This window comes from Eumetopias jubatus, unplaced genomic scaffold (assembly GCF_037043125.1).
Source record: "Eumetopias jubatus isolate StellerSeaLion01/CBP00866 unplaced genomic scaffold, mEumJub1_p1.0 scaffold_9, whole genome shotgun sequence".
Taxonomy (NCBI): Eukaryota; Metazoa; Chordata; class Mammalia; order Carnivora; family Otariidae; genus Eumetopias; species Eumetopias jubatus.
Window position 1 is genome coordinate 66,384,531 of NW_028274815.1, and position 17,873 is coordinate 66,402,403.

At 42.1% G+C, this 17,873-nt stretch overlaps 1 protein-coding gene and 1 non-coding gene across 5 annotated transcripts in view; one reads left to right on the plus strand and one right to left on the minus strand.

Moving 5' to 3' along the window:
* The window catches only part of EML6 (EMAP like 6), a 268,188-nt gene extending 255,042 nt beyond the window's left edge, over nucleotides 1-13,146 (minus strand). For all 4 annotated transcript variants that reach the window (XM_028103992.2, XM_088026534.1, XM_088026532.1 and 1 more), the window contains exon 1: nucleotides 12,950-13,146. In XM_028103992.2, the coding sequence (XP_027959793.1) occupies nucleotides 12,950-13,146 (197 nt within the window). The remainder of the gene's footprint in view (nucleotides 1-12,949) is intronic.
* A 4,379-nt stretch (nucleotides 13,147-17,525) lies between these two features.
* Nucleotides 17,526-17,649, plus strand: LOC114209873 (small nucleolar RNA SNORA1). The gene has a single exon (XR_003609442.1). It is a non-coding gene; the product is annotated as a small nucleolar RNA SNORA1 (small nucleolar RNA).
* The last annotated feature ends 224 nt before the right edge of the window (nucleotides 17,650-17,873 follow it).

The following is a 17,873-nucleotide window of genomic DNA, read 5'->3' on the forward strand; positions in this document are numbered from 1 at the left end:
TCTGAATATTTTTTTAAAACAAGATTCTGAATCCTGCCTTTACACGCCAGCTGACAACATATTTTCAGGATTTTTCTCTTCACGAAGTATGGATAGAATGAGTCCTATAGAAATATCATCTCCATTTCACAGCTTACTCCTTACAAGTAATGTTCGATATGAAGAATTAACAACAAATAAAAATATGTTAAGCACTTACTAAATCCACAACGTGTGCCATACCAGGGAACATACTCAAGAACTCAGATCAGGTCAATAGATGGGTAAGTCAACAAACGTACCATAATTCAATGATTCCAGAAGGCAAGTACTGGCATTGTGGCCTGGACATACAGAGCAAGAAAGGCCTAAAATAGGCCTTTGAGTTGTCAGGTAAGGCTTTAGCGGGGAGATGACCCTACATCGAGATTGAAGGCAGAATGAGACTGTACAAACAGAGAAGTGAAGGGTCATTGCAGGCAGCCAAAATGGCATGTGCAAGGATGAAGATACACAAAATATGAAACTGGGCTCAGGGAACTGCAAGGAGTTTGATGTGGCTGGAGGATGTTAGAAGGACATGGAGGGACATCAGGATGGAGGGGGAGCCAGGAACCAGATTGTAAGAAGCCTTAGAAACCCTGCTAAAGGAGCTTGAACCTTATCCTGTGCAATAGGGAGCCTTAGGTAGCTTCTAAGTCTGGCCTTAGGAAGAGTCGTTTTCAACACCTGTTAGATGGCCAACCTCACAAAATCATCTAAGGGTCCATGCATGTCACTCATAGCCAGGGCTGGTGTCCAACAGACGTGCACCAGTATCTGTGCCAGGTAAAATATGAAAATATTTCTTCACCAACTGGTAAAGAGCTGTGCCGCCAACATCACCTTGCAGGCTGCACCAGTCCCAGGAAGCCTCCTGTAAGTGCCATCTAACCACCTCCCTGGTGCCTGCTAGCATCAGCCCCCTTTCCCATATACTCCCCTCTCCCTCTCCCACCAGACCCTGGCAGGGGGAAAACACCCTAATAGTAGCACTGGCACCCCAGTAGGCAAATGTGTGATGTCCACTTGGCTCCCCGAGGCTGTGGTCACCAGCCATTGGCCAGCATCCCCCAGAGACACCCTGGCATGGCCTCTTATGAGAACTGAAAATTCCATGGTGTGTTATATCCCCAATATTTTGTAGTTAAGCCCTCTTAATATCCCTTCCTTACCTTTTTAGCCCCCAACTCAGTATTTCTCATCACTGTCCTGTTTTTTTTTTTCTATCAAGAAATCATTTGCCTCCTCTTCTTATCTACCTCCTCTAGTAGAGTTGCCATTTGTTCCTTCTCTTAGCCCATACCTCCCTTATTAGACAATCTTTCTTTTTTTTTTATTTTAATTCCAGTGTAGTTAACATCAAGTGTTACATTAGTTTCAGGTGTACAATATAGTAATTCAACACTTGCATACAACACCCAGTGCTCACCAAGGTAAGTGTACTCCCAATCCCCTTCACCTATTTTACCCATCCTCCTACCCACTTCCCCTCTGGTAACCATCAGTTTGGTCTCTAGAGTTAATCTGTTTTTGTTTGCTTCTCTCTCTCTTTTTTTCCCCCTTTGCTTGATGATTTCACATATGAGTGAAATCATATGGTATTTGCCTTTCTCTGGCTCATTTCGCTTAGCATTATACCTTCTGGATCCATCCATATCATTACAAATGGCAAGATTTCATTCTTTTTATGGCTGAATAATTTCCATTGTATATCTCTACCACCTCGTCTTCATCCATTCATCTATCGATGGACACTTGGGCTGCTATTATAGTTTGGCTATTGTAAATAATGCTGCAATAAACATAGGGGTGCACATATCCCTCTGAATTACTCTTTCATGTTCTTTGGGTAAATACCAGTAGTGCAATTACTAGGTCAATCATAGGGTAGTTCCATTTTTAATTTCTTGAGGAACCTCCATACTGTTTATCACAGTGGCTGTACCAGTTTGCATTCTCACCAACTGTGCACGATGGTTTCTTTTTCTTCACATCCTCACCAACACTTATCTCTTGTGTTTTTTGATTTTAGCCATTTTGACAGGTGTGAGGTGACATCTCATTGTGGTTTTGATTTGCATCTCCCTGATGATGAGTGATCACATTGAGCGTCTTTTCATGTGTCTGTTGGTCATCTGGACATCTTCTTTGGAGAAATGTCTATTCATGTCTTCCTCCCATTTTTTAATTGGATTATTTGGGGTTTTTTTTGTGCTGGGTTGTATAAGTTATTTATATATTTTGGATATTAACCCTTTATCAGATATGTCATTTACAAATATCTTCTCCCATTCAGTAGGTTGTCATCCAGTTTTGTTGGTTGTTGTCTAGTTTTGTTGGTTGTTTCCTTTGCTGTGCAGAAGCTTTTTATTTTAATGTAATCCCAATAATTTGTTTTTGCTTTTGTTTTCCCTTGCCTCAGGAGACATATCTAGAAAAATGTTGCTATGGCCAGTATCAGATAAATTCCTGCCTGTGTTCTCTTCTAGGATTTTTTATGGTTTCAGGTCTCACATGTAGGTCTTTAGTCCACTTTGAGTTTACTTTTGTGTATGATGTTTCATTCTTTTGCATACTGCTATCTAGTTTTCACAACACCATTTGTTGAAGAGACTGTCTTTTCTTCATTGCATATTCTTGCCTCCTTTATCAAAGATTAATTGACCATATAATTGTGGGTTTATTTCTGGGCTTGCTCCATTGATCTGTGTGTCTATTTTTGTGCCAGTACCATACGGTTTTGATTACTACAGCTTTGGAATATAACGTGAAATCTGGAATTGTGGTACCTCCAGTTTTGTTTTTTTCAAGATTACTTTGGCTATTTGGGGTCTTTTGTGGTTCCATACAAATATTAGGATTGTTTGTTTGAGCTCTGTGAAAGACACTGTTGATACTTTGATAGAGATTGCATCAAATCTGTAGATTGCTTTGGGTAGTATAGACATTTTAACAATATTTGTCCTTCCAATCCATGAGCATGGAATGTCTTTCCATTTCTTTGTGTCATCTTCAATTTCTTTCATCAGTGTTTTATAGTTTTCAAAGTATAGGTCTTTCACCTGTTTGGTAAGTTTATTCCTAGGTATTTTAATATTTTTGGTATAACTGTAAATGGAACTGTTTTCTTAATTTCTCTTTCTGGTACTTTGTTATTGGTGTATAGAAACACAACCAATTTCTGTGTATTAATTTTGTATCCTGCAAGTTTACTGAATTCATTTATCAGTTCTAGTAGTTCTTTAGTGGAGTCTTTAGGGTTTTCTATGTATAGTATCATGCCATCTGCAAAGAGTGAAAGTTTTACTTCTTCCTTGCCAATTTGAATGCCTTTTATTTCTTTTTCGTTGTCTAATTGCTGTGGCTAGGACTTCCAGTACTATGTTGAATAAAAGTGGTGAGAATGGACATCCTTGGCTTGGTCCTGACCTTAGAGGAAAAGCTCTCAGTTTTTCCCCATTGAGTATGATGTTATCTTAGACAAACTTTCTTAAAGGGGCAGCCCTCTGAAACATGGCCTCACCCTACAGGCTACAGCTGATTGGACTGGGTGGACATCCTGTCCAGTGCTAAGCCAATTAGAGTTTCTTTCTTGGAAATTTGGAATCAAGATGCAAAAGACTGATCGATTCATCTGGTATTGTAGGACCAAGCTGGATAGTCATGTGTGCTTAAGGGCTGAGATGAATTTTGGAAAGGGATGACTGTGTGCAAAATGGATCACTGAGTTAAGAAGCCAGTCTGCAGACATAGAAAATCAAAGTATATATTATCCAGAGAGAGGCAGAGATATGAATCTGTAAGAACCTGTGATTCTTACAAGAGAAAGATGTAGGGAAAGAGAAAGAAATAGCTGCCTGATAACTGTGCAATGCCTGAAAGGCCAGCCTACTCCCTATAATAGAGTTCCCAAAGATTCTCTTGTCATCTTATGATCCTCTCCTTAATTGTGTTTCTTTGAAAAAGTTTCAGTTTCTTGCAACTGATCTCTTATTTAGAAGGCATCCTGTCATTTGTGGCTCCTGTTTTACTCTTACCCGTAAAATCAATTCACAATGAACACAGAAACATGTTTTAATGACACTGTTAAATAGCAGCTACAGTTAACACGAATCCTCATGCCTTAAAATAATTCTCGATAGCTTTAGAATAATTCTCTGACCAAACCTATTTATGTACTGCCAGTCCAGAGAAAGATTCTTTTATCTCAGGGAGTTATTGCTGGCCTGCCACTCCCGTCCTTCATGCTGATGGGGAAAGGGGTGGTAAAAAACTAGTGGGCAACTAGTTGAAGAATACTTCAACTTCTGGGTTGAGGTCATCCAGGTGCCTGCCTCCCACTGGGGGAAGAAAGGAATGAACTGATAAGGGGGTAGAGGTCAAGGGGCACAATCTCCGACTATTCCCTCTGCATTCCCTTTTGTCTCCAGCAGCAAGGCCAAAGCCTGGAAATTCATTTTTAAAAAGCAAGAATCAGGGGCACCTGGGTGGCTCAGTTGGTTGGGCGACTGCCTTCGGCTCAGGTCATGATCCAGGAGTCCCTGGATCAAGTCCCGCATCGGGCTCCCTGCTCGGCGGAGAGTCTGCTTCTCCCTCTGACCCTCCCCCCTCTCATGTGCTCTCTCTCTCTCATTCTCTCTGTCTCAAATAAATAAATTAAAAAAAAATCTTAAAAAAAAAAAAAGCAAGAATCTTTGGAAGTAAACAAAGCCAATGTATAGACTGTTGCTTGTCCCTAACCCAGCAATTACTAAATACTGCACTGGCTCCTCAAAGTATAAATATGGTTATATTCTTTCAACATATAAAAATCTACACATCCTTACAGTTTCTAACACCATCTTTTCAAATAGGATAGCAACCAAAGCCTCAGATTTCTCTTACTTCTAAGTTAATCTTTTTAATGATTGTTTCAGTTTCTGGGTCTCCAAATATTCAGTATCTTCTAAATGAGAAGAATGGGCCCTCTGCTAGGAGAAGTCAAAGGTTATAGACATGCAAGACAATTCAAAGGGAAAGAATAGTCTTTTCAATAGGTAGTGTTGGGACAACTAGATATCCATGTGCAAAAGAAATGAAGTAGGACTCCCCCTACCTCACACCATATATAAAAATTAACTCAGAATGGATCATCTGCCTAAATGTCAAAGCTAAAACTTTTAGAAGAAAATGTAGGCATAAATCTTCATGAGTTAAATTAGGCAATGGTTTCTTGGATTTAACACCAAAAGTATAAGGAACAAAAGAAATAAAGAAATAAATTGGACATCATCAAAATTTAAAACTTTTGTGCTTCAAAGGACACCATTAAGAAAGTGAAAAAATAACTCATGGAATAGGAGAAAATATTTGCAAATAACAGATAAGGGACTTATATTCAGAATATATAAAGAACTTTTACAACTCAATGATAAAAAAACAATTAAAAGTGGGCAAAGGATTTGAATAGACATTTTCTCCAAAGAGAATATACAAATCATCAATAAATTATGAAATGATGATCAATATTATTAGTTATTAGGGAAATGCAAATCAAAATCACAACGAGATCCCATTTCACACCCAGTAGGATGGCTATAATCAAAAAGACAGAACATAACAATTGTTGGCAAGGCTGTGGAGGAGTTGGCACTCAAGACATTGGTGGTAGGATTATACATTGCTTTGGAAAACAATTTGGCATTACTTCAAAAAGTTAAACACAGAGTTACCATATGATTCTGCAAGTCCACTCCCAGGTATACACTCAAGATACCAGAAAACATAGGTCTACACAAAGGCTGTGGACATCTCTTCCACTGCTCACGGGGACAAGCTTACCATCTCTGTAACTCATTCCAATCAGTGCCTGCTTGGTTCTTTCTGGAGCATTTAGAACACAGGGCTAGGTACCATCTTAATGAAAAAATTAGTTCTGTTAACTTAAGAATTTAATCAATGTATAGATCATATATATTATTAGAAGTCTATTTCGCTAGCTGGCAATCTCATTTGGGTTGAAAAAAACACTGGTCTACTGAGCTCTGAAACATACCAGTGAGGTCCCTAAAATCTTGCTGTGGCCTGTGACCAGAAGCATTGGCATCACTTGGGAGCTCTCAGGCCTCATACCAGACTTACTGACCCAGAAGCTAGATTTCAGCATGTGCTCAGGTGACTCCTACGAACAATGATATGTGAGAAGAAATGTCTGCTCTCAAACACTTTAATTACACTTAAGATCAATCCACATATGACAAATTTTGGTTAAACTTACAAAAGAAGCCTGACTGCTGAAGATATGTAGTCTGGTGGCTTAAGGATGGCTTTCCATGTGGTTTCAGGAAGAGTAAGTCCCAGAAGCAAAACCAGCAAGTCAGCCTTCCCAGCAGCTTCCTTTCTTTGGTGGCAAGAATGTTACCTACATTGCAAAAGTGTTCAGATCCAAATCCTTGTGGGTAGGAGAGGGCTTAGGACAGCTCTGCTTAGAAATGTTGCCATGGAACAGTTTTTCACTTACCACAGTATAATCTACATTCTGATTGACTGCTGGTTGTGGGGCCAATATCATTCTTTGTAAGAGAGTATATTCCAGCACAATGTTTTCAAACAATGACCCACTATGTAGTAACCATTTTTTTCTGAATAAAAACATGATCATATATTCTGAATTAAAAATAGAGACCCACGATATGATAAGAACAAATATATCTATAACAAGAATTGAATGGAATATTTGTGACTGTCCAGGGAAATCTAGGACATATGGTACCAAGACCCCTGAGGCACTAATGACCTGGATGAGAATTACAATGACCTTGGTCTTTCTCTGGGTATCTACACCAGAATTCTCCACACACCAAATTCCTCCTCACTCTGGTGTCTTTGCATGTCACCTCTCCTCTGCCATGCTGTCTTCACTTATCCACTCCTTCTCATCCTTCTGGTCTCAGCTTAAATGCCATTTCCCTAGAGAGCTGCCCTGGAATCCTATGGCAGGTAGCTCCCACCAACCCAATTCCTCTTTATGATCATTCCCTTCTCAGTACTTGTTACAATCTATATTCACCATGTCTTTTTGTTCATTCATTGTTGGCCTGCACCATCAGAATGGAGGCAAGAATGTGGTCTTATTCACTGCTGCACTCCCTGCACTTGGTACCTTCTAGAGAGTAAATGCGATTCTGATGAATAAACAAGTAAAATGTTCCCAATTTAGGGTATAAACAAATCTTAATAAAAATTACCAAATAAGGACGCCTAGGTGGCTCAGTCAGTTAAGCATCTGCCTTCGGCTCAGGTCATGATCTCGGGGTCCTGGGATCGAGCCCCACATCGGGCTCCTCTGTGGGGAGCCTGCCCCTCCCTCTGCCTGCCGCTCCCCTGCTTGTGTTTCTCTCTCTCTCTCTCACAAATAAATAAAATCCTTTTTAAAAATCACCAAAGAGACTATACCTTATTAATAAGAATAACAATAATAAGATTATTTACGAACAGATCATAAACTTCCATCAAAGCCTTTCACTTCATGCTCTTGCAAATGAACAGGATCAAATGAATAGTCAATGGTACTACTGAATGACTTTGTTTAAATCTCTTTCCCTCTCAGAGCCACTCCCACCCAGAGGGAAATGAGAAGACTACCTCTCAGAGATGGGAGAGAGGGGAATGCAATGAGATGACACAGATATATATATAAAAGTATCTGGTAAAGAACAGGTACTCAACTCAATATGGGTTTGATTCTTTATAGTTACCCCATGTTTCCCTTATTCAAACTGGTCAAGGGACTAAAGAATATGAAATCACATTTCCAGACCCTCATGTGAACCCGTTCACTCAATACTCTACACCCAACCACAGCTGTTAGACCCCTCTTTTCAAATTCAGCAAGCTCAATTGTATTCACAGTGCCACATTATTTTAGCCATGTCACAACTGAGACTTAATTTTTAAAAATATCTCTAGTAGATCATTGTTTCAGATCATTGTCCCAAAGCTGGTAATGTTCCTGAGGTGAATCTGAACATGGCTCCACTTCTAGATTGAGTTCTAGTAATCAGCTTCAAATACTCCTAATAAACTGATAAGCACCAGACTGATAAACAGAGTTAGGGGGCGCCCGGGTGGCTCAGTTGGTTAAGCGACTGCCTTCGGCTCAGGTCATGATCCTGGAGTCCCGGGATCGAGTCCCACATAGGGCTCCCTGCTCAGCAGGGAGTCTGCTTCTCCCTCTGACCCTCTTCCCTCTCATGCTCTCTATCTCTCGTTCTCTCTCTCTCAAATAAATAAAATCTTAAAAAAAAAAAAAACAGAGTTAGGAGAAGCAAGAAGCTCACAAAGTTCTGGTTAGAAATAAGGCACAGTGGTAGGGACCACAGTGACTGAGAAAAGTAAAAAGAGTATAAAACAGTGAAGCAATAACTTTGGGCTTTGGAATCAGACAGCCCTGGGTTCCAATTCCCATTCTATAGTCTGCTAAATAGTGACCACGGGCAAGATTCTTAGCCGCTCTGTGCCCTGGTTTCCTCACCAGTAAACTGGGGCTAACAATACTTCCAATGTCACGAGGTTGTTAAGAGGATAGATGAGATAAATCTGTACACACATTTATTTAGTGCTGAGTCTGCACTCAAGAAATGTTGGCTCTGGTTATTAAATTTATTCTCATTCTCAAAGATCTTATATACACTTATAAATGAAAATACTCAGAATGAAAGAAAAGTACTAAATGATACATATTAAGTGAGCAGCAGTGGTCACAAAAGATGCAAAACTTTAGGAGTGCTAGGCATGCCTTCATCTAAGGATGGTGTGAGGTCTCATGGGAGCGGTGAAGCTGAACCAGATGGGGCCATGCAGGGCGTGGATACAAACAGGCCCCCTGCGGTGGACACTTACTATTTGCCAAACACTGTGGGGCACCTTGTATGTAATCTCCACAAGCTGCAAGGCAGATACCTTTAAATCTCTAATTTGTAGATGAGAAACTGTTTTACTGATGATAGCTACGGCTCACAGAGGTTTAGTAATTTCCCCAAGTCACCTAACTGGTGGCAGATCTGGGTTTCAAATCAGATCTGTCTGACAATCCACCACTGTGCCATTGTTGGGGAGAAGGGTTGATAAATCATTCCAGCATGAGGCAGGAAAGAACAGAGTAATGTTTTCATATGGCAAGTGGGAAGCAAACAATATATACTCTAAAAAAGAAAAAAAGGAAAATAAGGGAGGTTGGGGCCAGAAGGAATGGAAAGCTACGGAGTTTGAGCTTCAGCTGATGGACAACGAACAATCGGTTTTGTTTACAATGTAAGTCTGTGCTTTTAATGAAATACCACTAAAGCCATGACTAAGAGCAGTTATTGAAGACCAGCTCAGGGCCAGGCCCCAGTCTAAACCATTTGCATACATTATTTCCAAAAGTTACAATTTGCAATTGAGGTATTATTATCCCCGTTTCACAACTAAACAAGGCCCTGAGTGGTCAAGCCACTCATTCGGATGACTCCAGTAAACAGCACAGTGGGGTTCATCACTGAGTGTGTGCAAGGTCAAAGTCAATACAAAGTCCTTCCCTGAAAGAGTATTGCACAAAAACCTTCCTTGCACTAGAGAGTGAAAAAATAAGAAAAAGGAAAATGGAGACAGGGAACTAGTCAGAAACAATATACCACTCCAGAGTAAGGAGATAAACGTCTTAAATGGAGTCACTGAAAATGGAAGGGAGGTGACAGAGAGCAAAATGTGTTCAAGACCTTTTCATTTACTCCATTTGTGTCATGATCTGCTACCTGCAGTAGAAACCAAGTTAGTAAATATTCCAGTCTCTATTACCAGCCTTGCCTTTAAGCCTGAATTGAGTCCTGTTGTTAGTCTGAGAGCAAACACGGCTTCTAGTATTTACCTGTCCTGTCACAGGGCTATCAGGGCTAAAATAGGCATCATCCTCTAATCTGTTATCTGTACTGAAGGGTAAATCATTCAAAAGAATAAAACTAAGCCTCCACATCCAATAAATCACATTATGCTTCACATATCAACATTTTAAAAAATCTGACTTAAACACATAGTCTGTCAAATCAGGAAGACACATATGCTAAGCTCCAGTGAGCTCTGCCAAATCCTACATTATTATTGAAGTTCATCATGATCTCAGAGATCACACGGTTTTATAAAATGGAGTGGTGTGGTATCAATATTTGTTGGGCTGCTTTCTAGTTAATATTCTGGGGAAAGTAGCACAATAAATAAAGCAGTAGGAAATATATGCACCATGAATATAGCTTTCAAGCTAAGGCAAAAGCTAATAGATAATTACTTACATTATCTCATTTGACAGAATCAAGAGTTAGAAGCTTGAACAATCATATAATGTTTCCGAAAACCCAAAACATTTTTGCACTGAAACCTTAGCTATAGTCCTCCTCATTCAATAGCTAGCCGCAATATGTTAAGTGGAAAATCAGTAGTGTTAACAGGAACACAAGTTGAAATTCATAAAGATAAAAGAGCCTAATTTTCCTGTCCACATCCACAGTTAATACATAAAGATTCCCAACAATTTACGATATTAATCTGAAATATTCAAATATATTTCTGGGAATAAAATTATGAAAGAAATGGCACTCAAGAGTCTCACTAAGGCTAAAAACAAACGGGTTCTGTGTAGTGCGTTTATCAGAAAAAGATATGTATGTAAGATAAGGCAAAATAACAGCATATACAGGCTAATTTTACAGCTCTTAATTACATAATGATCTATGGTTTGTGTTTTTAAATCTGTTGGACTTAACTTTATTCCTGTGTGCAAAGACATATACACAGATATTAAAGAATTCTGCTCACCTGTACATACTCAGACTCAACCAAACATCATGAAAAATTTAGCAGTAAAGTCCAGTCTCCGAGGGTAGGCTTACCACTATGCCACAATTCAGTATAAAGACACAACTACCTTCATAATAGACCAGAAGCTAAATTGTGATTTTTTTTTCATCACTTGAGGCTTCCTGCAAACCAGTTACACAAACAGCTTCATTCACCTCTTCCTCCAATCTGAGTGTTTAACTAAGCCATGTATCATCACACTCCCACCAGTCCAGCTGCCTGTCATCACAGCACTTTACTGCAACTCCACCCTTTTCCCCCCTTCAGTTTCAACAGTGCATTTCTTTTTTTTTCCTACTAGAGAAAAAAGAAATTAAGATTAGAAGTTTAAACCCTCAAAGTAGTTCAGTGAGCTGTCACAACAATATTATTTAACCCCAGGGAATTTTCTGTTTAATTGCCACTCTCTCTGTTCCCCCAAAGGGCTACATCTTATTTAGATGGTGTAATGGAAAGCACCGCATTAAGAAAGACAAAGCAAGAACATAATGGGCTTAAATTTTTAAACATCTAACCTTTTCACAAGTCACTTTTCATCATTTGCACCTGTGACTTTCATAAGCGGCCTGGCAACTGGAGAAGCAAAATCTCCAGGACAGAACCAAGTGGGATGCCCCAATCACAACGCTCATTGTATCAGGAAGCAAAGAAAAAAGCTATTTTCTCATATGTGACAGGAAGAAAGTTTTACATGTCAGCTCCACCCAATCTTGGGAATAATAGAGCTCATAATATTTAAAATCTTCATTTTCTAAAAGGCAAGTTTTTTAAAAAATATATATCTTACTGTATTTTCAAATATTAAGTTTTTACATTTTGTAACAATTTTTCAACTGTAGGACTCAGAAAAAAAGGGGGGACTGCAGAATAAGCACAACACTAGAAGGGGGGAAGAAAGCAAGACTTTTAAACATTCTCCCCAAGGAGAAATCAAAACCATTAACATTACACCACATAACCACTTATTTCATTATGAAAGGCAAACTTAGAACGCAAGTGGTAATATTCTGAAATGTGATAGAAGTAGTTCTACATCAATGAACACACAAGTTTGGAAGGCACAAATAGGGTCTCTGTCAGTTGTAGTCTATCCTCAGCAAGCCATTTGCCCCATGGGTGAGGCTCCCATATGGAAATCTGCCTTAACTGCAGAAGGATGAATGGGATTCCCTGTGAACAGCATCTGGACCACACCTCGTTTGATCACATAAGCAGCTGACAAGAGCTGGAGGAAAATGCATCTGGTCCAGAGATGACAGGACAGGGCCAAGAATCAAAATATGTCCCTCTACTGTTTAACAGAAAGGCCCCTTAAAATGGCTATTTATCTAACTGTGTTTTTCTAATCAGTCTTGGCCACCCACTGCCAGATGTTGGTCTTTCGGGCTCTGACTGGTAGGATTTTGTGGTCCAGCAATTGCCAGCATTTTATAACCTCAGTGATGTTGTGGAAGCATCCGTTTAGTGTATAAATATGGTTGTTGTTGTTGTTGTTGGCATTAAAACACTGCCAAGTGAAATATTAGAGAACAAACTCCCCACCCATTGCAGAAATTTTCCAGTTTCAAAGCATCTGGGATGAAGATTCCAAATTACCTGTAGCAAAATTTCTGCTAGATTTTTTTAATCCTCTTGCTTGTTGAGGAACCTACTGAGGAGCCTGCCAAAGATGACACCCGCCGTTCAGATTATTGGTCCTACGTTTACCCAGTTAGGGCAGGAAGAAGTGTTTCATGGTTACCCGGGATCCTTCCACTTGTAGCCGGAAAGAACACCCCAAAAGCAGCAGGACACTCAACTCCTTAGAGATTTAAAAGCCTTCCAGAGGAATAAAGAGGAAAGAGATCTCTCCGTCCCCACCTGCACCGCCCCCCCACCCTGTCTTTGCCTTAGTCTTAGCATCAGCAGCCCTTCTGTAATTCCATGCAGTTCCAGAGAGAATCCTTTACTCCAGAGGGCTCCTGGATCTGACCCCAGGAAAGCCCGTTTGGTCATCCTTCTCCCCACCCTTCCAATCTCCACACCCAACCCTTCCCACGACCCCAGGCCACCTCCTTACCTGATAATGTCGTCGTTGTGTCCCAAGAAGAATTTTTGGCTGTGCTCTCGGGTGTTGTAAACCACCCCGACCCCAGCCACAAAGTAGACCACCTCCTTGCCGGCCGTGTAGTACAGGTTGTTGCGGCACTGGTGACCCCGGTACCCGTACACCCACTCCAGCCGGAGCTGGCAGCTGGGAGCTGTCCGATCCGCCATGATAAGCCGACCCCACGCGCCCCCCGGCCCCCCCGCGCGCGGGTCCGCGGCCCCTGCGTGCCGGGTCTGTCCTCCCCAAGACTCGGGCTGCGGAGGACCTGCAAGAGCTCAGTGTGCAGCGCCAGGCGCTGATTTCTGCGGCGACGCACAGACACAGCCCAGTGCGCCCGCCGCCACCATCATCCGCCGCCGCCGCCGGAGACAAGCCGCCGGTGCGCGGCCGCCAGACCCCACCGGGCGCCCCGGCTCCCTCTCCCCGGACAAGGCGTCTTCGCGGGCGCCAGCACTCGCACGCGCACGCCTCACTGCACCTGCGGGCTTCGGCCCCCAGGAGAGGTTCTTGGGGGGGTCACCCCGCCTTTTAAATCAGGGATCTGCATATCCAAACAGTGATTACCCAGTTCGCTCACTGAAGTTTGCAGTGCGTGGGGGGGCTTCTCAGCAGGCAATGGGATTTATTCTGTGACAGCTTTGATTTGACAGAGAACCCGGGTAAGCTTTGCCATCACCATCACCATCACCATCGTTGGATCCGAAACTGACAGTCTATACCCAGGATGCAAGAGAGAGGAAGAAAGAAACAGATTTTTTTGTATAAGTCACCAGCCCAAGAAAATGATCCCCAAACTAAACCAAGTTTTTTTTGCTTTGTGTTGTTTTTTGTCATCTGGTCCCCCCTTTCCCCTCCATATCCATCTTCTTAATGATATGCTTCTGGCTGGCGGTTGCTGATACGATTTAAGAGAATACTTTGTTTCCCCATTAAGCCAGGGCGAATATGCAATGGTCAGTTTTTAGATGCTCCAATTTAAAATTCCTATCTTCCGTGAACCCTCTCTTGGCCGAAAAGAAAAACAACAACATAAAGAACTTAGCAGTTCTCACAGATCAGCAACTCCAACAGCAAGCGTCATATAAGATTTTTCTGAATTGGAGGAAACGAGACACTAGTGCAGTTGGAGGCAGGAAAGCGCTACCTACTAATGCTCCTGGTCCAAAAGAAATTAAATAATTAACAAGTGGTAAAAAAAAAAAAAATCGTGTACCCCTCTTCAGGAAGGTCTGAGCTATCTACGGGGCCCCCTGGGCTCAAGGGTTAGCCTCCAGTCCGGCGAGGGGTGGGGGGACAGAGACGACCCCCGCCTCACCCCGCAACGTGCGCAAACACATCCCGGTCTGCGGCCGCCGCAGGTCCGAGGGATGCCAGCCCCCAGGGACAGCCCGACGCGCGCGCACTGCCTCCCTGTCAGTGTCCTGCACTCCTTCCTCCCACACCCGATCCAGCCTCGTACGCAGAGCATCCCAGCTCTCTCAGCCTCTAACCTCTGCTCGGAGCGGGCGCCGCCAGAATGTCCCGATCTCGCACTGAGGAGAGAAATCCTCTGCCTGCCCTCCCTTCCCCGCCTCCCGCACCCGAAGATGGGCTTCGTCACTGGGGCGCCGCGGGAGACAGGTTCTTCCTCCAGCCGGGGCTCCGGGGGCGGGGCCACAGCGCCGCTTTCGGGAACCGCGGTGGCCGGTTACTAGGCGAGATCACAGCGCTTGGAAACCGCGACGCCCCAGAGCATAGGGCCGCCCCCTCCCTCTCCCCGCCCAGGTTGCCCCTCCTTCCCCGATGCATCCCGGGAATTGTAGTCCTTTCGATGCCAGCTGGGTCGGGGAGCTAGCGGAGCTGGACCACAAGTCCCAGAATTCCGCACGCCCAGAGGGGGCAGAGGAGAGGCCGTTACCAGCGTCCGCGGTTTTGCGGTTCTCCCGCTGAGCAGAGGAAGACGCACCAAGGGCTACCGCTTGACAGCGCCCTGGCATTCCCTAAGCGACTGAGGCGGCGGCCGGCGTGCGTGTGCATCTATTAAGAGCAGTGGAGTTGAAAAGAGAATTTGTGTGGCCCATCTCGAGAATTTCTTCTGCACCAGTCCCTGAGGGTTACTGTAGCTAGCGGACCGAAGCCCAAGTTTGTTTCCTACTTCAGTTTTCCATTTTGTTCAGGTGGGTTCTAATCTGTTAAAATGCGGTGCTGCCACATTTAAGAAAAATGCCGGGGGATGTGGTCTCCCTCTGCCCTAAGAACCAGTGCCTTCCCAGGAGCTACCTCCCAAGTTACTTGAGGATAACCAGATTTTGGAAATGGGAAGGCGCTCACACCGCAACCAACCAGCCTTGGCCTTCAAACGCAGATGCCTGTGGCATTCCTCCTAAAACTGCCCAAAGTGAACTATGAATTCTGAAGTAGCCCATTTGGGACCAGTAGCCCAAACTGGGACCACAGCTGACCTGTGGGAAGAGATTTCAAAATCTCAGTGACTAAAAGACTGTAAAAGGACGATACAAAGGATTTTGGGAGCATGTCCTTTCTTTTCTGAGCTCAGTGTAATCGTTTACTAGTTCTTCAACTACTTCAAGCTTTAATATAGCCCTCTGAGTGGTAGGAAAGTCTCCAGAAGAGTAGAAGTGCCGGAGTTTGGATGAGCAGTCGCCTGCAGCAATGAAGAAGGTGTGAATTGGTTTCACTGTTATGTTTAAGGGAACAGGAATTGGCAAATATGTCAGGTGGCACTATGCAGATAAGGGCACTACCAAAAACAAAAACAAATTCCTGAAAAAGATTTGAGATATAAGCAAAAATATAAATGACCAGAAATGCCATAGCATGTAATAGTGCTGATGAAGTATAGAGACAATAAATTCTATATAGGAATCCAAAAGATGAAGAGATTTTCCAGTTATAATAAGTCAGGAAAGACTTCATGGAGGAAATAGGAAGTATAGGTAGAATTGAAATAAAGATAAATTGAAAGAACATTCTAGGGGCGCCTGGGTGGCTCAGTCGTTAAGCGTCTGCCTTCGGCTCAGGTCATGGTCCCAGGGTCCTGGGGTCGAGCCCCGCATCGGGCTCCCTGCTCTGCGGGAAGCCTGCTTCTCCCTCTCCCACTCCCCCTGCTTGTGCTCTCTCTTGCTTTGTCTCTCTCTGTCAAATAAATAAATAAAATCTTAAAAAAAAAAATTCTACATGGGTCTATGGAATAAAAGGATAGATATAGGAAAACATAGATTTAAAGACACTGAATAGAATTGGTGCAAGAGAGAATTCATGTACGATGAAAAGGGAACATAAGCCTGAAAGGTTAGATTGTGGATGGAGCTGAACCTAGAGGTTTGCACTATATCCTTAAAATAACGGAGAGTTGTTGAATTTTTTTTTCCTTGACAAGAATAAAACAGTAGTCTTAAGCAGAAATAAGTTTCACCAGGACCTGCCATTATCAGGTCATTATCCCCATGCAGAGCCAAGGGAATAAGCCAAAATACATGGAACCTGAGATACACCATTGGCTGCATGGAATGGACTTATGGAAGTGGACATTTCATAGGCTCTCAAGAAAGAGCAAAGGCCTGTCCCCTACAGAGGCTATACCGAATCCCAATAGATCTCACCCTTTTCCCTACTCCACCCTTTTCCAATATCTATATCAGGACAAAAAAAATGGACAAAATAATGCACAGCCACCAAACTATAGCTCTAAGAAGATCAACTCATTCCTAGATAAAGTGGGAAGAATATCAAGAATTAATACACAATGTATCAGAACGATTTGGAAAGAACTGCCCCATTAAGCAACAAAAAAAGGGGGGCATAGCCAAAGCAAACCAAATCCTCAAAGAAAGTTACATTATGTGAAAAAGATAAATGAAGAACCCCATCTGGAAGAAAGTTTATGTCAAAGAAGCAGATTCTCTACCAAAGAATTTAGTTATAATATGAATTCAAAATATCAAAAGCTTAAAGATGGATACCAAAAAGAAAATCCAAGCCAAAGAAATAATCAAATGTAAACACAGTTTCAGATCTAATGAAAAGATATGAAACAACGGGGGGTGGGGGCGAAAGCCTGGAAATCAAATTACCAGTATAGAAACAATACAACACTGGAAATTATCACAAGAAATGCAGAGGGAAAAGATATTCAAATAGAGAGATGATGCTTGAGAGAGCAAAGCTAATCCAACATATAGATCATTGGTATTCTTAAATTAGAGAAGCCAACAAATGGAACAGAAAAAGTATTCAGAAATAGAGTAACATATTAACCGAATTTGGGATTAAAGGGGTACAATGTATACCAGAAAAAAAAAAGATGACATAAAATAGTCTCCATGGAGGCATATCTTAACAAAATTATTTAACTTCAAGAATAAATAATACTTTGGGCGCCTGGGTGGCTCAGTCAGTTAAGCGTCTGCCTTTGGCTCAGGTCATGATCCCAGGGTCCTGGGATGGAGTCCCACATCCAGCTCCCTGCTCAGCAGGGAGTCTGCTTCTCCCTCTGCTCCTCCCCTGCTCATGCTCTCTCTCTTTCTCTCTCTCTCAAATAAATAAAATCTTTAAAAATAAATAAAAAATAATTTTAAAAATGTAGAAGTTTTGTGGCTCTACTGAAACACAAGTTATGTTTCCATCACATCAGGTTTATGGCAGTGGTGACAACGAGACTTGTAACATTTTCTGCAAGGCTGATGGAGTAGACTGGAAATAAAACTTTACAGTATCAGAAACAAGGAATAATATATTTTAGATCATTTGCCAAAATAGCAATCAATGTACTTGCTACAATTTGACTTCTAGGGCCCTAAAGTAAATTGCTTGAAGAAATTGAATCCCAAAGATTACAGTTGGGTAATTTTTTTCTAAGAGATTCTTTTTTAAAAAGATTTTATTTATTTATTTG